This window comes from Grampus griseus (genome assembly GCF_964374135.1).
Source record: "Grampus griseus genome assembly, chromosome: X".
Taxonomy (NCBI): Eukaryota; Metazoa; Chordata; class Mammalia; order Artiodactyla; family Delphinidae; genus Grampus; species Grampus griseus.
In genome coordinates, this window is record NC_138999.1 from 31,571,755 (window position 1) to 31,588,993 (window position 17,239).

At 38.5% G+C, this 17,239-nt stretch overlaps 1 protein-coding gene across 1 annotated transcript in view; it reads left to right on the top strand.

The window, feature by feature from the left end:
- CFAP47 (cilia and flagella associated protein 47) overlaps nucleotides 1-17,239 on the top strand; it is a gene marked incomplete at both ends in the record, with an annotated part of 513,170 nt that overhangs the window by 306,689 nt on the left and 189,242 nt on the right. Inside the window, 3 exon segments of the mRNA XM_082682021.1 lie at nucleotides 3,648-3,718; nucleotides 5,172-5,248; nucleotides 5,250-5,318. Coding sequence (XP_082538147.1) covers nucleotides 3,648-3,718; nucleotides 5,172-5,248; nucleotides 5,250-5,318 — 217 coding nt within the window.

Here is a 17,239-nt window from a genome sequence, read left to right on the forward strand (position 1 = left end):
TGACGGCCAGAATCTAAAGCAGGGGTAGAACTTTCCTACAAATATCCTACAAATATAGAAATATCATAGGAAGAGGGAATCGCAGAAGCATTGGGGGGAGTGGGGGACAGGCAGGCAAGGAGAAGTACAAGGCATACGCTTATAAATATGGACTATAGGGTCAGCATAGGAAAGTGTGAATTCAAGTTGAAGAGGTATTGAAGTGTTTATCATTCTGCTTTGTACTTATTTCTTGTAGAGCTACTTTGCATGACAGACTGGATACTCTGTGAACTGAGGGGTTTCATCATTCGTCATTGTTCCCAGTATAGCTTGGCCCAGAATAGCCACCCAAATGATGAAAGAAGGCCCTGGTAGAGAGATGTTTCTGAGTCTTGTTTAAAAAAAAAAAAAAAAAAAAGCTGGGTTCTGGAGAGCCATGATTTTAAAATATTTCATTCTGCTACACTGAATAATTAGTAACAGTTAGAATTAGGCAAGTCTGTAAGGAAAGCAGAGTGAATCAAAAACCAGATGTATATACTAAGAGTAACAATCTGCCATGATCCTCTTGCTCTCAATTAGGGTTTCATATGAGGTTTTAATGTTGTCAAGCTCTTTGGTAGTCTTATGAAACCTATTCTACTTCACAGAATAGTGTTTTATAAATACATAAAATAAGATGCAAGGATTACAGAGTGTCTTAATCTACTTGGGACGCCATAACAAGATACCATAGACTGGGTGGCTTAAACAACAGAAATTTATTTCTCACAGTTCTGGAGACTGAAAAGTCCAAGGTGCCAGCAAGTTAGGTTTCATTCTGAGGCCTCTTCTTTTGACTTATGGGTGGTGGCCATCTCACTGTGTGCTCACATGACCTCTTCTTTGTGCACACATGGAGAGAGAGGTTGAGCTCACTGGTGTCTCTTTCTGTAAGGATGCTAATTCTATCTTATTAGCACCCCACCCTTATGATGTTATTTAACCTTGATTACCTTCCAATATGCCCTCTCTCCAAATGCAGTCATTTTGGGAGTTAAGGCTTCAACATATGAATTTAAGGGTGACACAGTTCAGTCCATAGCATAGAAGAAAGTAATAGTCTAGTAGATTATCAAAATATTTAAAAATTGTAATATGTTAAAATATATACTTCTTCATTAACACAATACATAGTAAGATCTACTGGTAGAGATTAACTACCATACTCTAAAAGTAGCAATGAAATAAATGACAGCTCAAGATATGTGCAAGAACTGAAATGTGATGTATACATATTTGTGATTGTTTGGTGATCAATTCATAGTATAGTTAACCACTACTACTGTGGTTTGGTTTAATTTGCTATTAAGAGTTAGTGGACATAAAGATGAATTTTTCCCCATTTAAATTCACAGATTCACTCTGTCCTTGTACCACAGGTTAGCACCCCTTGCTTTAGAGACTTCTCAACTGTTCAGGAGCCAAAGTGGTACAAAAGGCAGCAAACATTCCATTTTAACAGCCCTCCAGATGGCCATGGGGCCCTATTTTGACAAACTCATGGAAACATGGAGGATGTAATGAATCTAAAAATTGATCCTCTTATATTCCTTCCTGTGATGCATAAAAACTAGACTTGAACAAGATCATTTGCTGTTTGGTTTGGATGCAGCCCTGAATGCTGCATACTTCAACCCAGAAGTATGAAAGCTTATAATAAAGATCTTCCTTCCCTGTTGGAGAAGCTTGAGAAGGAAGCCATTCTTGCAGCTGATTTATTCATGCCCTGACTAGAACCAGTTCAATATTGTTTTGATTATTTTAGCTTGAAAAGAGCTGTATTACCACTATTGCAGAGGAAAAAGTAATGCCATCCCTTCCCACCTCATAAGTAAGTTCTACTCCCTGACTTTGGCCTACTACTAAATTAGCAGAAAATATTCCATTGCTTGATCTACAGTGTTTTGTATAATTTTAGCCTCTTTTGATGCTATTCTTCCTTAAGACCAAGGCTTTGAAATGCTCCCTCTGCCTTAGCTTCAACAATAATCAATGAGCATTTGGGAAAGTGATAGCATGGATTGAGGTATGGGGATTAACAAAAAGGTGAGTGAATTGTTTTCTTTTCTGTCTTTGGAACATGCAAGATACTGGTTTTGTAATCAAATTGGGTTTGTCATCAAATTTCTAGGGTCAAGAACATTGATCAGGTAAATTAGAATTTTCCTGAGCCAGATTATTTTATTAAATTATTTTCTGATGTCTCTGAATTAATCATGACAATCATTAGCTTTATGAGCAAGTCAATCAAATTCTTAGATCTATAAATTATTTTTATTTGTCTTTACCATAAATAGTACAGGTAACTCAATTTTTCTGGGTTTGAGACTTTCCTTTGAGGATAAGGCAACTCTGATTTATTCAAAAAGGTACTTTCGTTAGCTGTTCTCCAACAAAATAGGTAAAGAAAAGAAAAAGGAGACAAAGCCCCCAAATTGCTCTGCTTTTCTATTCACTGTGAAAAAACAAAAATGACCGAAGGGCTAATGATTGCAAGTATTGAACAAAATGAGGTTTGGAGATTATCTGAGCATTTTAATCAGGCATTCTACCCAGAGTTCCATTATCAAAGAGATGGCATCAGAGCGGTACATTGAGAAGTAAGCATTCTTTGTTGTTCTTTCCACTCTTTGTATTGTCTCTCTTATAAATGCTAAAATATTCGTCTACTATGTCTATCATAGCCTTTAGGGATCTATCAAATGCTCAAATGACATAAAAGTATTAAATGTTCTTTTTAAAAAAGGGAATTACTGAAACCGATAGTCAGAATGCCTGTGAGTAGAAGTAAAGCACAGAATAATGACAAGAGGTGGTAAATAACCTTATTAAGAATGTGGTGTAAAGAAAAGACAGTGTTTGGAGAAAAGGAATAGATATGGTTGGAAGAACATTACTTAGAAATAGTATATTTTTACAGCATCAAACTCAAACAAATCAGCTGGCAAGGTGAGAAAATACGGGATGTTTATATTCTCAGAAAAAAATCAGGCAAACAATGTCTTAGAGCCTAGGTCCTAATTGACAGCAAAATAATCATGAATACCAAGAGGAGCAATTTGGAGAAAGTTGATGGGTTCTGGAAGACATGGAACCTTCCAAGGGAGGCCCTTGCTTCAGACTGTGATTGGCTAATTTTCAGAAGTGCAACAAGAGATTAAACAGCTGCCCAAGTCTCCTTCTACCTTTATGAGAAAGAAACAAATGTGGGAACAGTTAGCTTAGAGAAGAGAATTTTTCAAGAAATCAGGTTCTAGAACCATTTTTGGAGAGACTGCCTATGTAGTCCTAAGTTGAGACACCCTCCTTTGGAGTCTGAGGATTTGGGTTTTTATTATTATTATCAACTGTTTACTTCTCTACAGTATTTGCAAGTAAAAAGGAATTGTTTTTACCAAAATTTTTAAAAAGCAATGGTGAAGATATAAATGATTTTTCTTATTTTTAAAATTTCTAACGATATAAATGTAAAAATGATCTTGGAAATACATCTGTGGTCTTTGCATATCATATTGTAGGTAGCCATAATTTTTAAGGATGTGTAAAAGATTGAATTAAGATAGAATATTGTTTTTGAGTCTTGTTTGTGCTGTTGATGTTGTCTTCCTGTTCCCTTATGACAGCGGTGCTGTGAGTAGCAGTGAACATGATGTTGCTGAGGGCTGTTCCCAGGCCCCAGATGCCTTAAAAGCCTGTGAGTGCTGCAAATAAAAGCTTTTATCTTTTTGCATATCTTATTTTTATATAGAGAGCATAATATGAAATGAAATAGTCAGTAAATGCGACTGTAGACAGAACAGTAAGCCCTGGGGATTGCTAGCCACATGGGAGCCCGAGGTGTTGGTCCTCAGCCTTTTCTGCACCATGACCCTTTGGAAAACTCTGTCCACATCCTGCCTTTCACTGCTGAGTCTTAGTTTCCTCGCCTGTACAATGAATGTATTTCAATAAGGGACCTTTATGGTTCCTTTGGCTTATTCTGAACTGTTTAAACCTATTTAGGTGACAGGTCTCATCATGTTTAAAATGTTAAGCAGAAGACAGATTTACTTTGTTTTATGAAATAACTATAGATTTAGAAAATGTGGATAGAATGATGGATAGGAAAATGGATATGGGGATGTTCTGGTGATCTCTAGCTACAGAACAAACCACCTCAAATGTAGTGGTATTAAATAACAAAAATGCCTTATATTATGATCTCTCACACTTCGAGGGTGACTGGCCTCAGCTAGGTGACTCTTGCTCAGGGTCTCTCAGGCAGTTGCTGTCAGATCGAGGGTGGGGCTGTTGTCTTGGACGCTTACATGCAGCCTGTCTATGTGGCCTTGGCTTCTTCACAGGATGGCAACTTGATTCTAAAAGCAAGTGAACCAGGAAGGAGAGATGATTAGGAAGAAGTTGAATTACATTTTCTGATCTAGTGTCAGAAGTCATACTGCTTGATTTTGCTGCATTCTAGCATACTCTCCGTTAGGATCAGGTCACTAAGACTGGCCCACCGTATCTCCACATTCAAGACAGTATTGAGGGGGCTTCCCTGGTGGCGCAGTGGTTGGGAGTCCGCCTGCCGATGCAGGGGACACGGGTTCGTGCCCCGGTCCGGGAGGATCCCACATGCCGCGGAGCGGCTGGGCCCGTGAGCCATGGCCGCTGAGCCTGCGCGTCCGGAGCCTGTGCTCCGCAACGGGGGAGAGAGACAGTATTGAGGAGTTTGTGGATATGTTTTAAAAAACAACAAAAAGATAAAACTATAAACAGTCCTTTATTTCCAGTTTAAGTTGTCTGTTACACCCTGTAATTTGAATCATTGCATAGTCCACAAAAAAGCTGAAGATTCTGGAATGATCTCTTTGCTATTTATTTTTATATGTATATCTAGGCTAATTTTAAATGCTAGTGAAGTTCCTTTTGTTTTTTAAGGAATCTTTAATAGAGGGTCATAATTACACATTTTTATTATGTCAAGCTTGGGCTGGGGTCCCCCATACTTTCATTAACAAATGCATCATCTAATTTTGTGTGCTAATGCTTTGAACATTTTAAAAATTCATCCCCAAACTCTAATCACTAATTGAAACAGCTGCTTTATTTGAACAGCACTTATGAAGTGATACGTAAACAAGCCCTACTTCATGTTTTGGCAGTAATTAAGTCCAATTTCATCAAAGAGTTCTTCTGCTCTACACATACTCTTCACCTGGGAGCGAAAGGGACTTCAAGCCTTGGAGGTCTTCTTTCTCCCCTTTGGCATGCACACCCGCTACTGTGTCATCATCCTCAGCGACAAAAAGGTGAGAATGGAACTGTGGTGTGTGCTTTCATCAAGGGCTGGCACTTTAATGGAATAACCAATGCAGGCAACTTGAAGCCAGCTGAAGACTATAGGAATGTAGATAACAATGTCAGCCCTCTAGTTGCTAAACAAAGATCTTATCCTCAAGAATAAGCAAAGAGTTACACTAGTTGTAAATTTTATTGGGTTGGCCAAAAAGTTCCTTCGGTTTTAAAGTAAAAATAAAAGGCACATTTTTCATTTTCACCAAGAACTTTATTGAACAACGTATTCACCGTTTTGTTCCACTACCTTCTGCCGTTTTTCAGGCAACTTCATAATTCCATCTTCCCAAAACTTTTTTTTTTTTTTTTTTTTTCTGTACGCGGGCCTCTCACCGTCGCGGAGCACAGGCTCGGGACGCGCAGGCTCAGCGGCCGTGACTCACGGGCCCAGCCGCTCCGCGGCATGTGGGATCCTCCCAGACCAGGGCACGAACCCGTGTCCCCTGCATTGGCAGGCGGACTCTCAACCACTGCACCACCAGGGAAGCCCGTCTTCCCAAAACTTTTTATCTTTTTGAGCAAAGAACTGTTCCAGGTGCCTTTTACAGTCTTACAGGGAACTGAAATTTTTTTCCATTAAGAGAATTTTGTAAAGACCCAAATAAATGTAAATCCGAAGGTGCAATGTCTGGTGAATACGGCAGATGAATCAGAACTTCCCAGCCAAGCTGTAACAGTTTTTGCCTGGTCATCCAAGAAACATGTAGTCTTGTGTTATCCTGATGGAAGATTGTGCGTTTTCTGTTGACTAATTCTGGATGCTTTTCATTGAGTGCCGCTTTCACTTGGTCTGACTGGGAGCAGTACTTGTTGGAATTGTTTGGTTTTCAGGAAGGAGCTCATAATAGAGGACTCCCTTCCAATCCCACCATGTACACAACATCACCTTCTTTGGATGAAGACGGGCCTTTGGTGTGGTTGGTGGTGGTTCATTTTGCTTGCCCCACGATCTCTTCCGTTCCACACTGTTGTACAGTATCCACTTTTCATCGCCCGTCACAATTTGTTTTAAAAATGGAACTTTTTTGTTACGTTTAAGTAGAGAATCGCATGCAGAAATATGGTCAAGAAGGTTTTTTTTGCTTAACTTACATGGAACCCAAACATCAAAGCAATTAACATAACCAAGCTGGTGCAAATGATTTTCAACAATTGATTTGGATATCTTGAGTATGTCGGCTATCTCCCGTGTGGTATAACGTTGATTGTTCTCAATTAACGTCTTGATTTGATCACTATCGACTTCAACTGCTCTACCCAACCTTGGAGCATCGTCCAGCCAGAAATCTCGAGCACGAAACTTCACAAACCACTTTTGACACGTTCGATCAGTCACAGCACCTTCTCCATACACTGCACAAATCATTTTTTTTGCATTACAGTTGCGTTTTTACCTTTCTTGAAATAATAAATTGTAATATGCCAAAAATGTTGCTTTTTTCTTCCATCTTCAATATCAAATTGGCTACACAAAAATTCACCAATTTTGATAAGTTTTTTTTTAAAATGCACTCTGATATGACAGCTGTCACAATACAATCTAACAAAATTGTTTCTAATGAAGTTAAAGACAACTAAGCACTTACTAGAGCCATCTTATGGAAAAAAACAAATGAACCGTTTGGCCAGCCCAATATAATGGTTGGATAAGGAAGTCCCATGGGAGCAGAGTGGAGGCAAGCCTGACCTGCTGGGCCCTATCTGTATCAGTTATCTATGGCTGTGTAACAAGTTACCAAACATGGGGCTTAAAACAATCCGTGTTTATTATATCACATTTTCCACGGATCAGAGATCCACACATGACCTAGATAGGTCCTCTGTTTTAGGTCTATCAAGTCTTCAATCAAGGGATTGGCCAGTGCTGGGTTCTCCTCAGAGGCTCAATTGAGGAAGGAGCTGCTTCTAAGCTCTCTCAACTTGTTGACAGAATTAATTTCCTGGCTCTGGGACCCGTACATCTTGCTTCTCTAAAGCCAGGGAAGGAGAGAGCCAGGGAGAGGAGAGGAGGCAGGGGAGGAAGGAGAGAGACAGAGACAGAGACAGAGTGAGAAAGAGAGAAAGAAAGAAGACAGGCTTAGAGGAAACGTTTTACGGCATTATTCCCTTCGAGAAAGATACTGCCATGTGTTGATTTGAGGAAGGAATTTATAACCCCCAGGAGATAGTTCCAAATGTATAAGTTATATGTCAATTATGTACTATATTGAATGCATGTTCAATGAAATAATGGTAACTGGAAAGAGGTATTATATTGACCTGTTTTCTGTAGGATTATTTACACCTGAAAAATAGTATAGCTTCTTAAACATGTAAAAAATAGTTTAATTTTACACTGAAAATTACCATTTAGGAAGAAAAAATGCTATTTTATAGTAATGCTAAATCTTGCTCTTCATTTCTTTTAAAAAAGTTTAGGATTTAACTGAATTCATCTATATCAAAATTTGTGAAAAATAATAGCTATAGGTTGACCAATAGTTAAATAAAATGTTTCACAATCCCTTTTTTATATCAATTCATTATATAGCCCTAGAAAAATGCTAGGGTTAATTCTCAATAGCATGGTAAGGAGTTTGATTTTATTCTTCGAATTTTTTTTTTTTTTCCCCACACCTCACGGCTTGCGGGATCTTAGTTCCCCAACAGGGATTGAACCCAGGCCCTCAGCAGTGAAAGCACCAAGTCCTAACCACTGGACCTCCAGTGAACTCCCATTATTCTTTTAATTAGACTATTCGAGTATTAATCTTTACTTCCATAAATTTTATCTAAATTAATCAAAATATAATTACACTTAACTTGGCATCTCAGTTTATTAAAAGTCTTTTGATTACATATATTTTGTTCTTATCAGAAAAAATATTAAGAAAAACAATGATCATGAAATTATGTTGCCATCAATTGAGAAATAATGCCCCTAATCTAAAGTATTGCATTGAATTACAATTACTTAAGTGGGGAAACACATCTATTAATTTACACATTCAATTTTATTGCTAATTATATTGAAAAATGCAATTACACGCTTAAATAGATAATCAAACATCCAAGTCCACCTAGTTAGCTCCTTTTCTTATTGAATGTGTGATAACTGCCTTGCCATTAAGAACCACCTGTTGAAAACTGTAAAGTAATTAGGCCCCAATTTGATAGCTGTCCAAGTGTAAAACAGAAACGTTTCTACTAAAACTGCTATCAAGGGTCAGCCATTTGTTTCATTTTGGTTGTTCCTTTTGAACTTTCAAATAAAACGAAATGACGTTTGTAATAGCTGTTTGAAAGTAGAAACAGTTTTACAAAACTTCCATCAGTGTTCATAGAAATTCCTCAATTAGGGGAAAATCTACAGAAGCCCTAAAAATTCATGCTCTTAAATGTAGAAATCCAAAAAGATTTCTGTTCATGTGTAGACAGGGGCAGATTGAATGGAGGAAGCTGGAGCAAAATCATGACCCAGTCCCTGAGGAAATGCACTTTCCTGGAGGAGGGGTTGACAGACACCCACAAAGAGCACACAAACACTGCACAGCACAAAGCCATGTACTGACACAACCCTGGGACTCTGTCTTCACAGTGGTGCCCGTGTGAACATCTGCTCTGTGTAGTCCTACGTTCCAAAGTCGGAAACCACCCAGCATTGCTGGGATCATCCTTATGAGAGAGGCAGGGGGATCAGGCAGGGATCCTTGATGTGGGGCCTGGGTTAAGAGTGGACTCCATCTGTAGCTACTTACTGTGGCCTGACCAGCCCTTTTCCATCAACACATGAGCCTTTTTATTGAACCACACCAGACTCCTTCTCCCCCCCAGTAGATTTATCTTCTAGTCCTACATTGTCCTTTTTCTGTCTACAGAATTTGGCCAAAACAAATAGAAACCAAAGTCCATATCTTGCTGACTTGAGTAAATGGGAGTCAGCATCCCTGAGCAACTTATGCAATGCAGATTGGTCCTGTTCCACACCAAGAGAGCTCCAGCCTTGCCAGGTCAAATCAAGAGTTGAGAAGGCGAGGGTGCCCACTGCCTGGTAGAAGACCCCACAAGGTCTTCTTGTTGATTTATGGTTTACAACAATTTAGTCTAAGGCCGTGCCATACCAGTTGTTAAATATATTGTATGGGGCTTTCCTGGTGGTGCAGTGGTTGAGAGTCCGCCTGCCGATGTGGGGGACATGGGTTCGTGCCGCGGTCCGGGAAGATCCCACATGACGTGGAGCGGCTGGGCCTGTGAGCCATGGCCGCTGAGCCTGCGCGTCCGGAGCCTGTGCTCCGCAAAGGGAGAGGCCACAACAGTGAGAGGCCCACGTACTGCAAAAAAGTAAATAAATAAAAATGTGTATATATATATATAGATATATATAGATATATATAGTATGTCACTCTGTCCATCTCCCTTAGATTTGCGTAAATAAGTGGAACCCCTCGCGTGACTTTTTGCACTGTCACTCGTCTCATTCTCCCTCAGTCTCTCTGTCTCTGCTGATGCAGAGATTAAGCTGGCAGTCTCTGTTATGTATATTTGTAACTATTCTGCAATCAGTGTGCAACTTTTTCAATCATAATTTAAGGTGCAGACTTAAATAATACTGATTTTTGCGTAATTTTACAGGCTGTCAAGGTAAAAACCTTAAATTATATTATGCTAAAATCTTTGTATAATTTAACATTTAGGCAAACTAACTTCAGTTTCATGAAAGTTATTTTTATAGCTGGAGGGACCGAGTATTATTTGTGGGCGGTTTCTTTTATTTTCCATAATTTTTAACAGCAAGCCACATTTCATTCACCCTTTGATTTTTCTTTCGATTTGTTACAACTGCATTTTTTTTTTTTCTGTTGGTAACTACACTCCTTCCCACAGGCCATACCCCTGATTTGTTCCCTGGGAAACAGAGAGATGAAATCCCATCTGGCTCATAAACACTTTGAAACGTTTATTAACCACAGTATGCCTGCTGGCAATATGGTGGCAGGTTAGGTGAACTTTGAAGTTTTCACCAGTGTGGTGAATGTTCTCAAGTATATGCATAGCTTGAGCCCCTCCACACTGCAAGGCCTTCTCCTGCTTCACCTACCTTCCTTACCCCTGTTACTGTGAAACCATCAGCATACAATAAGCACTGCAGCCTTTTTCAAGCAAACTATGAGAAGAAAATCTGAAAATGAGAATTTTGTACCCAATGGTAGTTATTTATTTTGGGGGGGTCTCCTCTGGGCTCCTTATCAATGATACAACCAATTAGTCTGTAGAGATTCCGCATATCTCTGGGGTACCAGTATATTAGCTCCAGCGGACTGCACTTCAAATGACATCTAAAATATGAGGAAACAGTAATTCCTATTTTCCCAAATCCATGTTAACTTTATGGACCCTCTCATCCTTTTGTTTTTATTGAGATATAATTGACAGATAACATTCTATAATTTTGAGGTGTACACCATGTTGGTTTGATACATTTCTGTATGGCAATATGATTACCACAGTCACGTTAGCTAATGCCTTTATCACATCACACAATTATTGTTTCTTTTTTGTGTTGAGAACAGCTAAGATCTAGTGTCTTAGCAACTTTGAAGTTTATAAAATACTAATTTTGACTATAATTACTGTGCTATGCATTAGATCTCTCGAACTTATTTATCTGATAGTTGCAGGTTTGGAACCCTCTCCTTCTTGAAGGAAACTGTAGAATATGGAGTATGGCTTATTGTAAGTTAAAATTTGACACCCTTATTGTAAGTTAAAATATGACACCCTCAAGCTATTTTCTCAGTAATTTTGTTTTATCATTCAGTTCACTCTGCCCAACACAGTTTAATTCACCAACTGTATAAAGCCATTTTCTAGGTATGGAGAGAGTGAACACACAGAAAAGGCAAGAACACAACTCAAGGGACTTACATTCCAGTGGAGAAAACAAACTTGCACAAGGCTGGCCCAGCTCACACAGAAACTTTGTGTTAATTTGAAGTAGGTGCTCCCTCCAGGTTTACAAAAAATGCTTGCTGAACATATGGCACATTCATAAGAATTAGAAAAATGCATTCCTTCCTTCAATGGATGCAACCTTATGCTGGGACGACCTTGCCCTCAACAAGATGCCCCTTGCAAGATATACTCTTTTCTTGTGTGCGTGGTGTCCTGGAACATGTCCACTCATTTCTATAATATAGATTGTGACCATTTCTAGAATAGAGGGAAGAATGCATAGCAGAGGCAGGGATAATTGATTAATTGAGGTGTTTGATTAAGAAGGGTGAGTAGAAATTTGCCAATAAACAGAGTTTGGGGAGAGAAGTGTGCTCAGGAGAAGATTCTAAGAACATTAGGTAAAAGAACTAAGCGTGAAATTTCATGAATACTTGAATTGCCAGTTCTGAGCATGGAATGTTGGAAATGACAGAAAATGGATTGGATGGGTAAGTCAGACTGATAATGAGGAGGGCAGTGAATTTTAAGTTGAATAACTTAATTTATTAATATTATTATTATTATTGAAAGCGGGAACCCAATAGAAGGTTTTGAGCATAGGTGTGATCTGATTTCGTTTTGTTTTAGAAAGCATCTCTGGAGCCAAAACAGAGAGTAAATTAAGAGTTGGAGACAGAAACTGGAGACCGAGAGACTGGCTAGGAGACTCCTGCAGTCTATTACACTATTCCACACACCTCCATTTTCTACTGCCCTCTGCTTTTCACTTACCAGCAGTCAAATAGAGAAAAGGATGGGAGAAGCAATGGGGGAAGAAGAGGTGATGATGTCGGATTTGGGGGAAAGAAGAAGGGGACAAGAGAGAACTGTGAAGAATATTGTTATAAAGATCAATCTTAATGGCAGTTTCAGTGATGTTCACGCTTGAAGGGAAAGCAAATTTTCATTTATCAATACTTGCAGAGCAAATTGGTGGCAAAAAATTTGAATAGAAACTTCTGAAAAATATGGTGATAAAGGCAAAGAGAGATTGTTAATCTTATTGCCACAGTAGCTTCTAGAGTCTAGGCCCAGCTTCCTGTTTATTTGAGAGATGTTTTCCTACAATATACCATGTGTTTTTATCAATCAGTTCATATTTTATGCCATTTAAATATATGTTGCCTCCTCAAAATGTCTGTGGAATAATCTCTCGGGCATGCAATTAACACTGTGTTAAAACTATGTTTAAAAAGTTGAAATTTTTAGTGCAGGCATATAAATCTTTTCATATGCCTTCTTCTCACCCTCACTGAATCTTCAACCTCCATCATTCTATGAAAAGTAGTATTTTTTTTAACATCTTTATTGGAGTATAATTGCTTTACAATGGTGTGTTAGTTTCTGCTTTACAACAAAATGAATCAGTTATATATATACATATGTTCCCATATCTCTTCCCTCTTGCAACTCCCTCCCTCCCAACCTCCCTATCCCACCCCTCCAGGCGATCACAAAGCACCAAGCTGATCTCCCTGTGCTATGAGGCTGCTTCCCACTAGCTATCTACCTTACGTTTGGTAGTGTATATATGTCCATGCCTCTCTCTCGCTTTGTCACAGCTTACCCTTCCCCCTCCCCATATCCTCAAGTCCATTCTCTAGTAGGTCTGTGTCTTTATTCCCGTCTTACCCCTAGGTTCTTCATGACATTTTTTTTCTTAAATTCCATACATATGTGTTAGCATACGGTATTTGTCTCTCTCTTTCTGACTTACTTCGCTCTGTATGACAGACTCTAGGTCTATCCACCTCATTACAAATAGCTCAATTTCGTTTCTTTTTCTGGCTGAGTAATATTCCATTGTATATATGTGCCACATCTTCTTTATCCATTCATCCAATGATGAACACTTAGGTTGTTTCCATCTCCTGGCTACTGCAAATAGAGCTGCAATGAACATTTTGGTACATGACTCTTTTTGAATTATGGTTTTCTCAGGGTATATGCCCAGTAGTGGGATTGCTGGGTCATATGGTAGTTCTATTTGTAGATTTTTAAGGAACCTCCATACTGTTCTCCACGGTGGCTGTATCACCAACGGTGCAAGAGTGTTCCCTTTTCTCCACACCCTCTCCAGCATTTATTGTTTCTAGATTTTTTGATGATGGCCATTCTGACTGGTGTGAGATGATATCTCATTGTAGTTTTGATTTGCATTTCTCTAATGATTAGTGATGTTGAGCATTCTTTCATGTGTTTGTTGGCCGTCTGTATATCTTCTTTGGAGAAATGTCTATTTAGGTCTTCCGCCCATTTTTGGAGTGGGTCGTTTGCTTTTTGGTATTAAGCTGCATGAGGTGCTTATTAATTTTGGAGATTAATCCTTTGACAGTTGCTTCATTTGCAAATATTTTCTCCCATTCTGAGGGTTGTCTTTTGGTCTTATTTATGGTTTCCTTTGCTGTGCAAAAGCCTTGAAGTTTCATTAGATCCCATTTGTTTATTTTTGTTTTTATTTCCATTTCTCTAGGAGGTGGGTCAAAAAGGATCCAGCTGTGATTTATGTCATAGAGTGTCCTGCCTATGTTTTCCTCTAAGAGTTTGATAGTTTCTGGCCTTACATTTAGGTCTTTAATCCATTTTGAGCTTATTTTTGTGTTTGGTGTTAGGGAGTGATCTAATCTCATACTTTCACATGTACCTGTCCAGTTTTCCCAGTACCGCTTATTGAAGAGGCTGTCCTTTCTCCACTGTACATTGCTGCCTCCTTTATCAAAGATAAGGTGACCATATGTGCGTGGGTTTATCTCTGGGCTTTCTATCCTGTTCCATTGATCTATCTTTCTGTTTTTGTGCCAGTACCATACTGTCTTGATTACTGTAGCCTTGTAGTATAGTCTGAAGTCAGGGAGCCTGATTCCTCCAGCTCCATTTTTCGTTCTCAAGATTGCTTTGGCTATTTGGGGTCTTTTGTGTTTCCATACAAATTGGGAAATTTTTTGTTCTAGTTCTGTTAAAAATGCCAGTGGTAGTTTGCTAGCAATTGCATTGAATCTGTAGATTGCTTTGGATAGTAGAGTCATTTTCACAATGTTGATTCTTCCAATCCAAGAACATGGTATATCTCTCCATCTATTTGTATCATCTTAAATTTCTTTCATCAGTGTCTTATAATTTTCTGCATACAGGTCTTTTGTGTCCTTAGGTAGGTTTATTCCTAGATATTTTATTCTTTTTGTTGTAATGGTAAATGGGAGTGTTTTCTTGATTTCACTTTCAGATTTTTCATCATTAGTGTATAGGAATGCCAGAGATTTCTGTGCATTAATTTTGTATCCTTTCACTTTACCAAATTCATTGATTAGCTGTAGCAGTTTTCTGGTAGCATCTTTAGGATTCTCTATGTATAGTATCATGTCATCTGCCAACAGGGACAGCTTTACTTCTTCTTTTCCGATTTGGAGTCCTTTTATTTCCTATTCTTCTCTGATTGCTGTGGCTAAAACTTCCAAAACTGTGTTGAATAAGAGTGGTGAGAGTGGGCAACCTTGTCTTGTTCATGATCTTAGTGGAGAAATGCTTTCAGTTTTTCACCATTGAGGACGATGTTGGTTGTGGGTTTGTCATATATGGCCTTTATTATGTTGAGGAAACTTCCCTCTATGCCTACTTTCTGCAGGGTTTTTATCATAAATGGGTGTTGAATTTTGTTGAAAGCTTTCTCTGCATCTGTTGAGATGATCATATGGTTTTTCTCCTTCAGTTTGTTAATACGGTGTATCACGTTTATTGATTTGCATTTTTTTTTTTTTTTTTTTGCGGTATGCGGGGCCTCTCACTGTTGTGGCCTCTCCTGTTGCAGAGCGCAGGCTCCGGATGTGCACGCTCAGCGGCCATGGCTCACGGGCCCAACCGCTCCACGGCATGTGGGATCTTCCCGGACCGGGGCACGACCCCATGTCCCCTGCATCAACAGGCGGACTCTCAACCACTGCGCTACCAGTTAAGCCCTGATTTGCATATATTGAAGAATCCTTGCATGCCTGGAATAAACCCCACTTGATCATGGTGTATGATCCGTTTAATGTGCTGTTGGATTCTGTTTGCTAGTATTTTGTTGAGGATTTTTGCATCTATGTTCGTCAGTGATATTGGCCTGTAGTTTTCTTTCTTTGTGACATCCTTGTCTGGTTTTGGTATCAGGGTGATGGTGGCCTCGTAGAATGAGTTTAGGAGTGTTCCTCCCTCCGCTATATTTTGGAAGAGTTTGAGAAGGATAGCTGTTAGCTCTTCTCTAAATGTTTGATACAATTCACCTGTGAAGCCATCTGATCCTGGGCTTTGGTTTGTTGAAAGATTTTTAATCACAGTTTCAATTTCAGTGCTTGTGATTGGTCTGTTCATATTTTCTATTTCTTCCTGATTAAGTCTTGGCAGGTTGTGCATTTCTAAGAATTTGTCCATTTCTTCCAGGTTGTCCATCTTATTGGCATAGAGTTGCTTGTAGCAATCTCTCATGGTCTCTTGTATTTCCGCAGTGTCGGTTGTTACTTCTCCTTTTTCATTTCTAATTCTATTGATTTGAGTCTACTCTCTTTTTCTGCTGATGAGTCTGGCTAATGGTTTATCAATTTTGTTTATCTTCTCAAGGAACCAACTTTTAGTTTTATTGATCTTTGCTATTGTTTCCTTCATTTCTTTTTCATTTATTTCTGATCTGATCTTTATGATTTCTTTCCTTCTGCTGGCTTTGGGGTTTTTTTGTTCTTCTTTCTCTAATTGCTTTAGGTGCAAGGTTAGGTTGTTTATTCGAGATGTTTCCTGTTTCTTAAGGTAGGATTGTATTGCTATAAACTTCCCTCTTAGAACTGCTTTTGCTGCATCCCATAGATTTTGGGTCATTGTGTCTCCATTGTCATTTGTTTCTAGGTACTTTTTAATTTCCTCTTTGATTTCTTCAGTGATCACTTCGTTATTAAGTTGTGTATTGTTTAGCCTCCCTGTGTTTGTATTTTTTACAGATCTTTTCCTGTAATTGATATCTAGTCTCATAGCATTGTGGTCGGAAAAGATACTTGATACAATTTCGATTTTTTAAATTTACCAAGGCTTGATTTGTGACCCAAGATATGATCTATCCTGGAGAATGTTCCATGAGCACTAGAGAAAAATGTGTATTCTGTTGTTTTTGGATGGAATGTCCTATAAATATCAATTAAGTCCGTCTTGGTTAATGTATCACTTAAAGCTTGTGTTTCCTTATTTATTTTCATTTTGGATGATCTGTCCATTGGTGTAAGTGGGGTGTTAAAGTTGCATGAACTTTATTGTTTGAGGACTGCATTTAACTAGATACACAGGAAGAACAAAATATCTTTTGTGAGGCTTTCTTACAGTTGACAATGGGCATTGGCATCTTTCTGGAAAATATAAATTCAAGTAAACCTGCCGACTGTAAAATATGAAATTAAGAGCAGAAAGGAAATTTAATAGGTGACTCTTAGAATAGCTCACATTGACAAGTACCTATTATGCATCAGATAATAGGTACTGACGCATACTGTCAGTATCCTTGTCTCTGCCTCTAGACTTGAAATGAAAAGTGCATCTCCACTTTAAAAGAGTTCTTTATTGCATTTGTATTCTTTCCTGGTCTGATTTTCTTTCAAGAAAAGTGGAGGGAAATAATTAAGTGATACTACAAATGACTTCCCTAAATAATTTGCTGGAACAGGCATTATATTCAATTAAATTGTTTCTTTTTAATAAAAAAGAACTTTGAAAGTGAACAAGTTAGACATACTGTTTTGAGAAATGATAACATATTGTCTGTTTAAGATGTAGAGCTGAATTGAACAGAGTCTTAGTAACTGACATTTCAAGTGGTTAATCAATGGCTAGGAAGCTGTTTATAATTTACATTTTAGAAAAATATTCTGGAAAATAACAGTTTACTCCT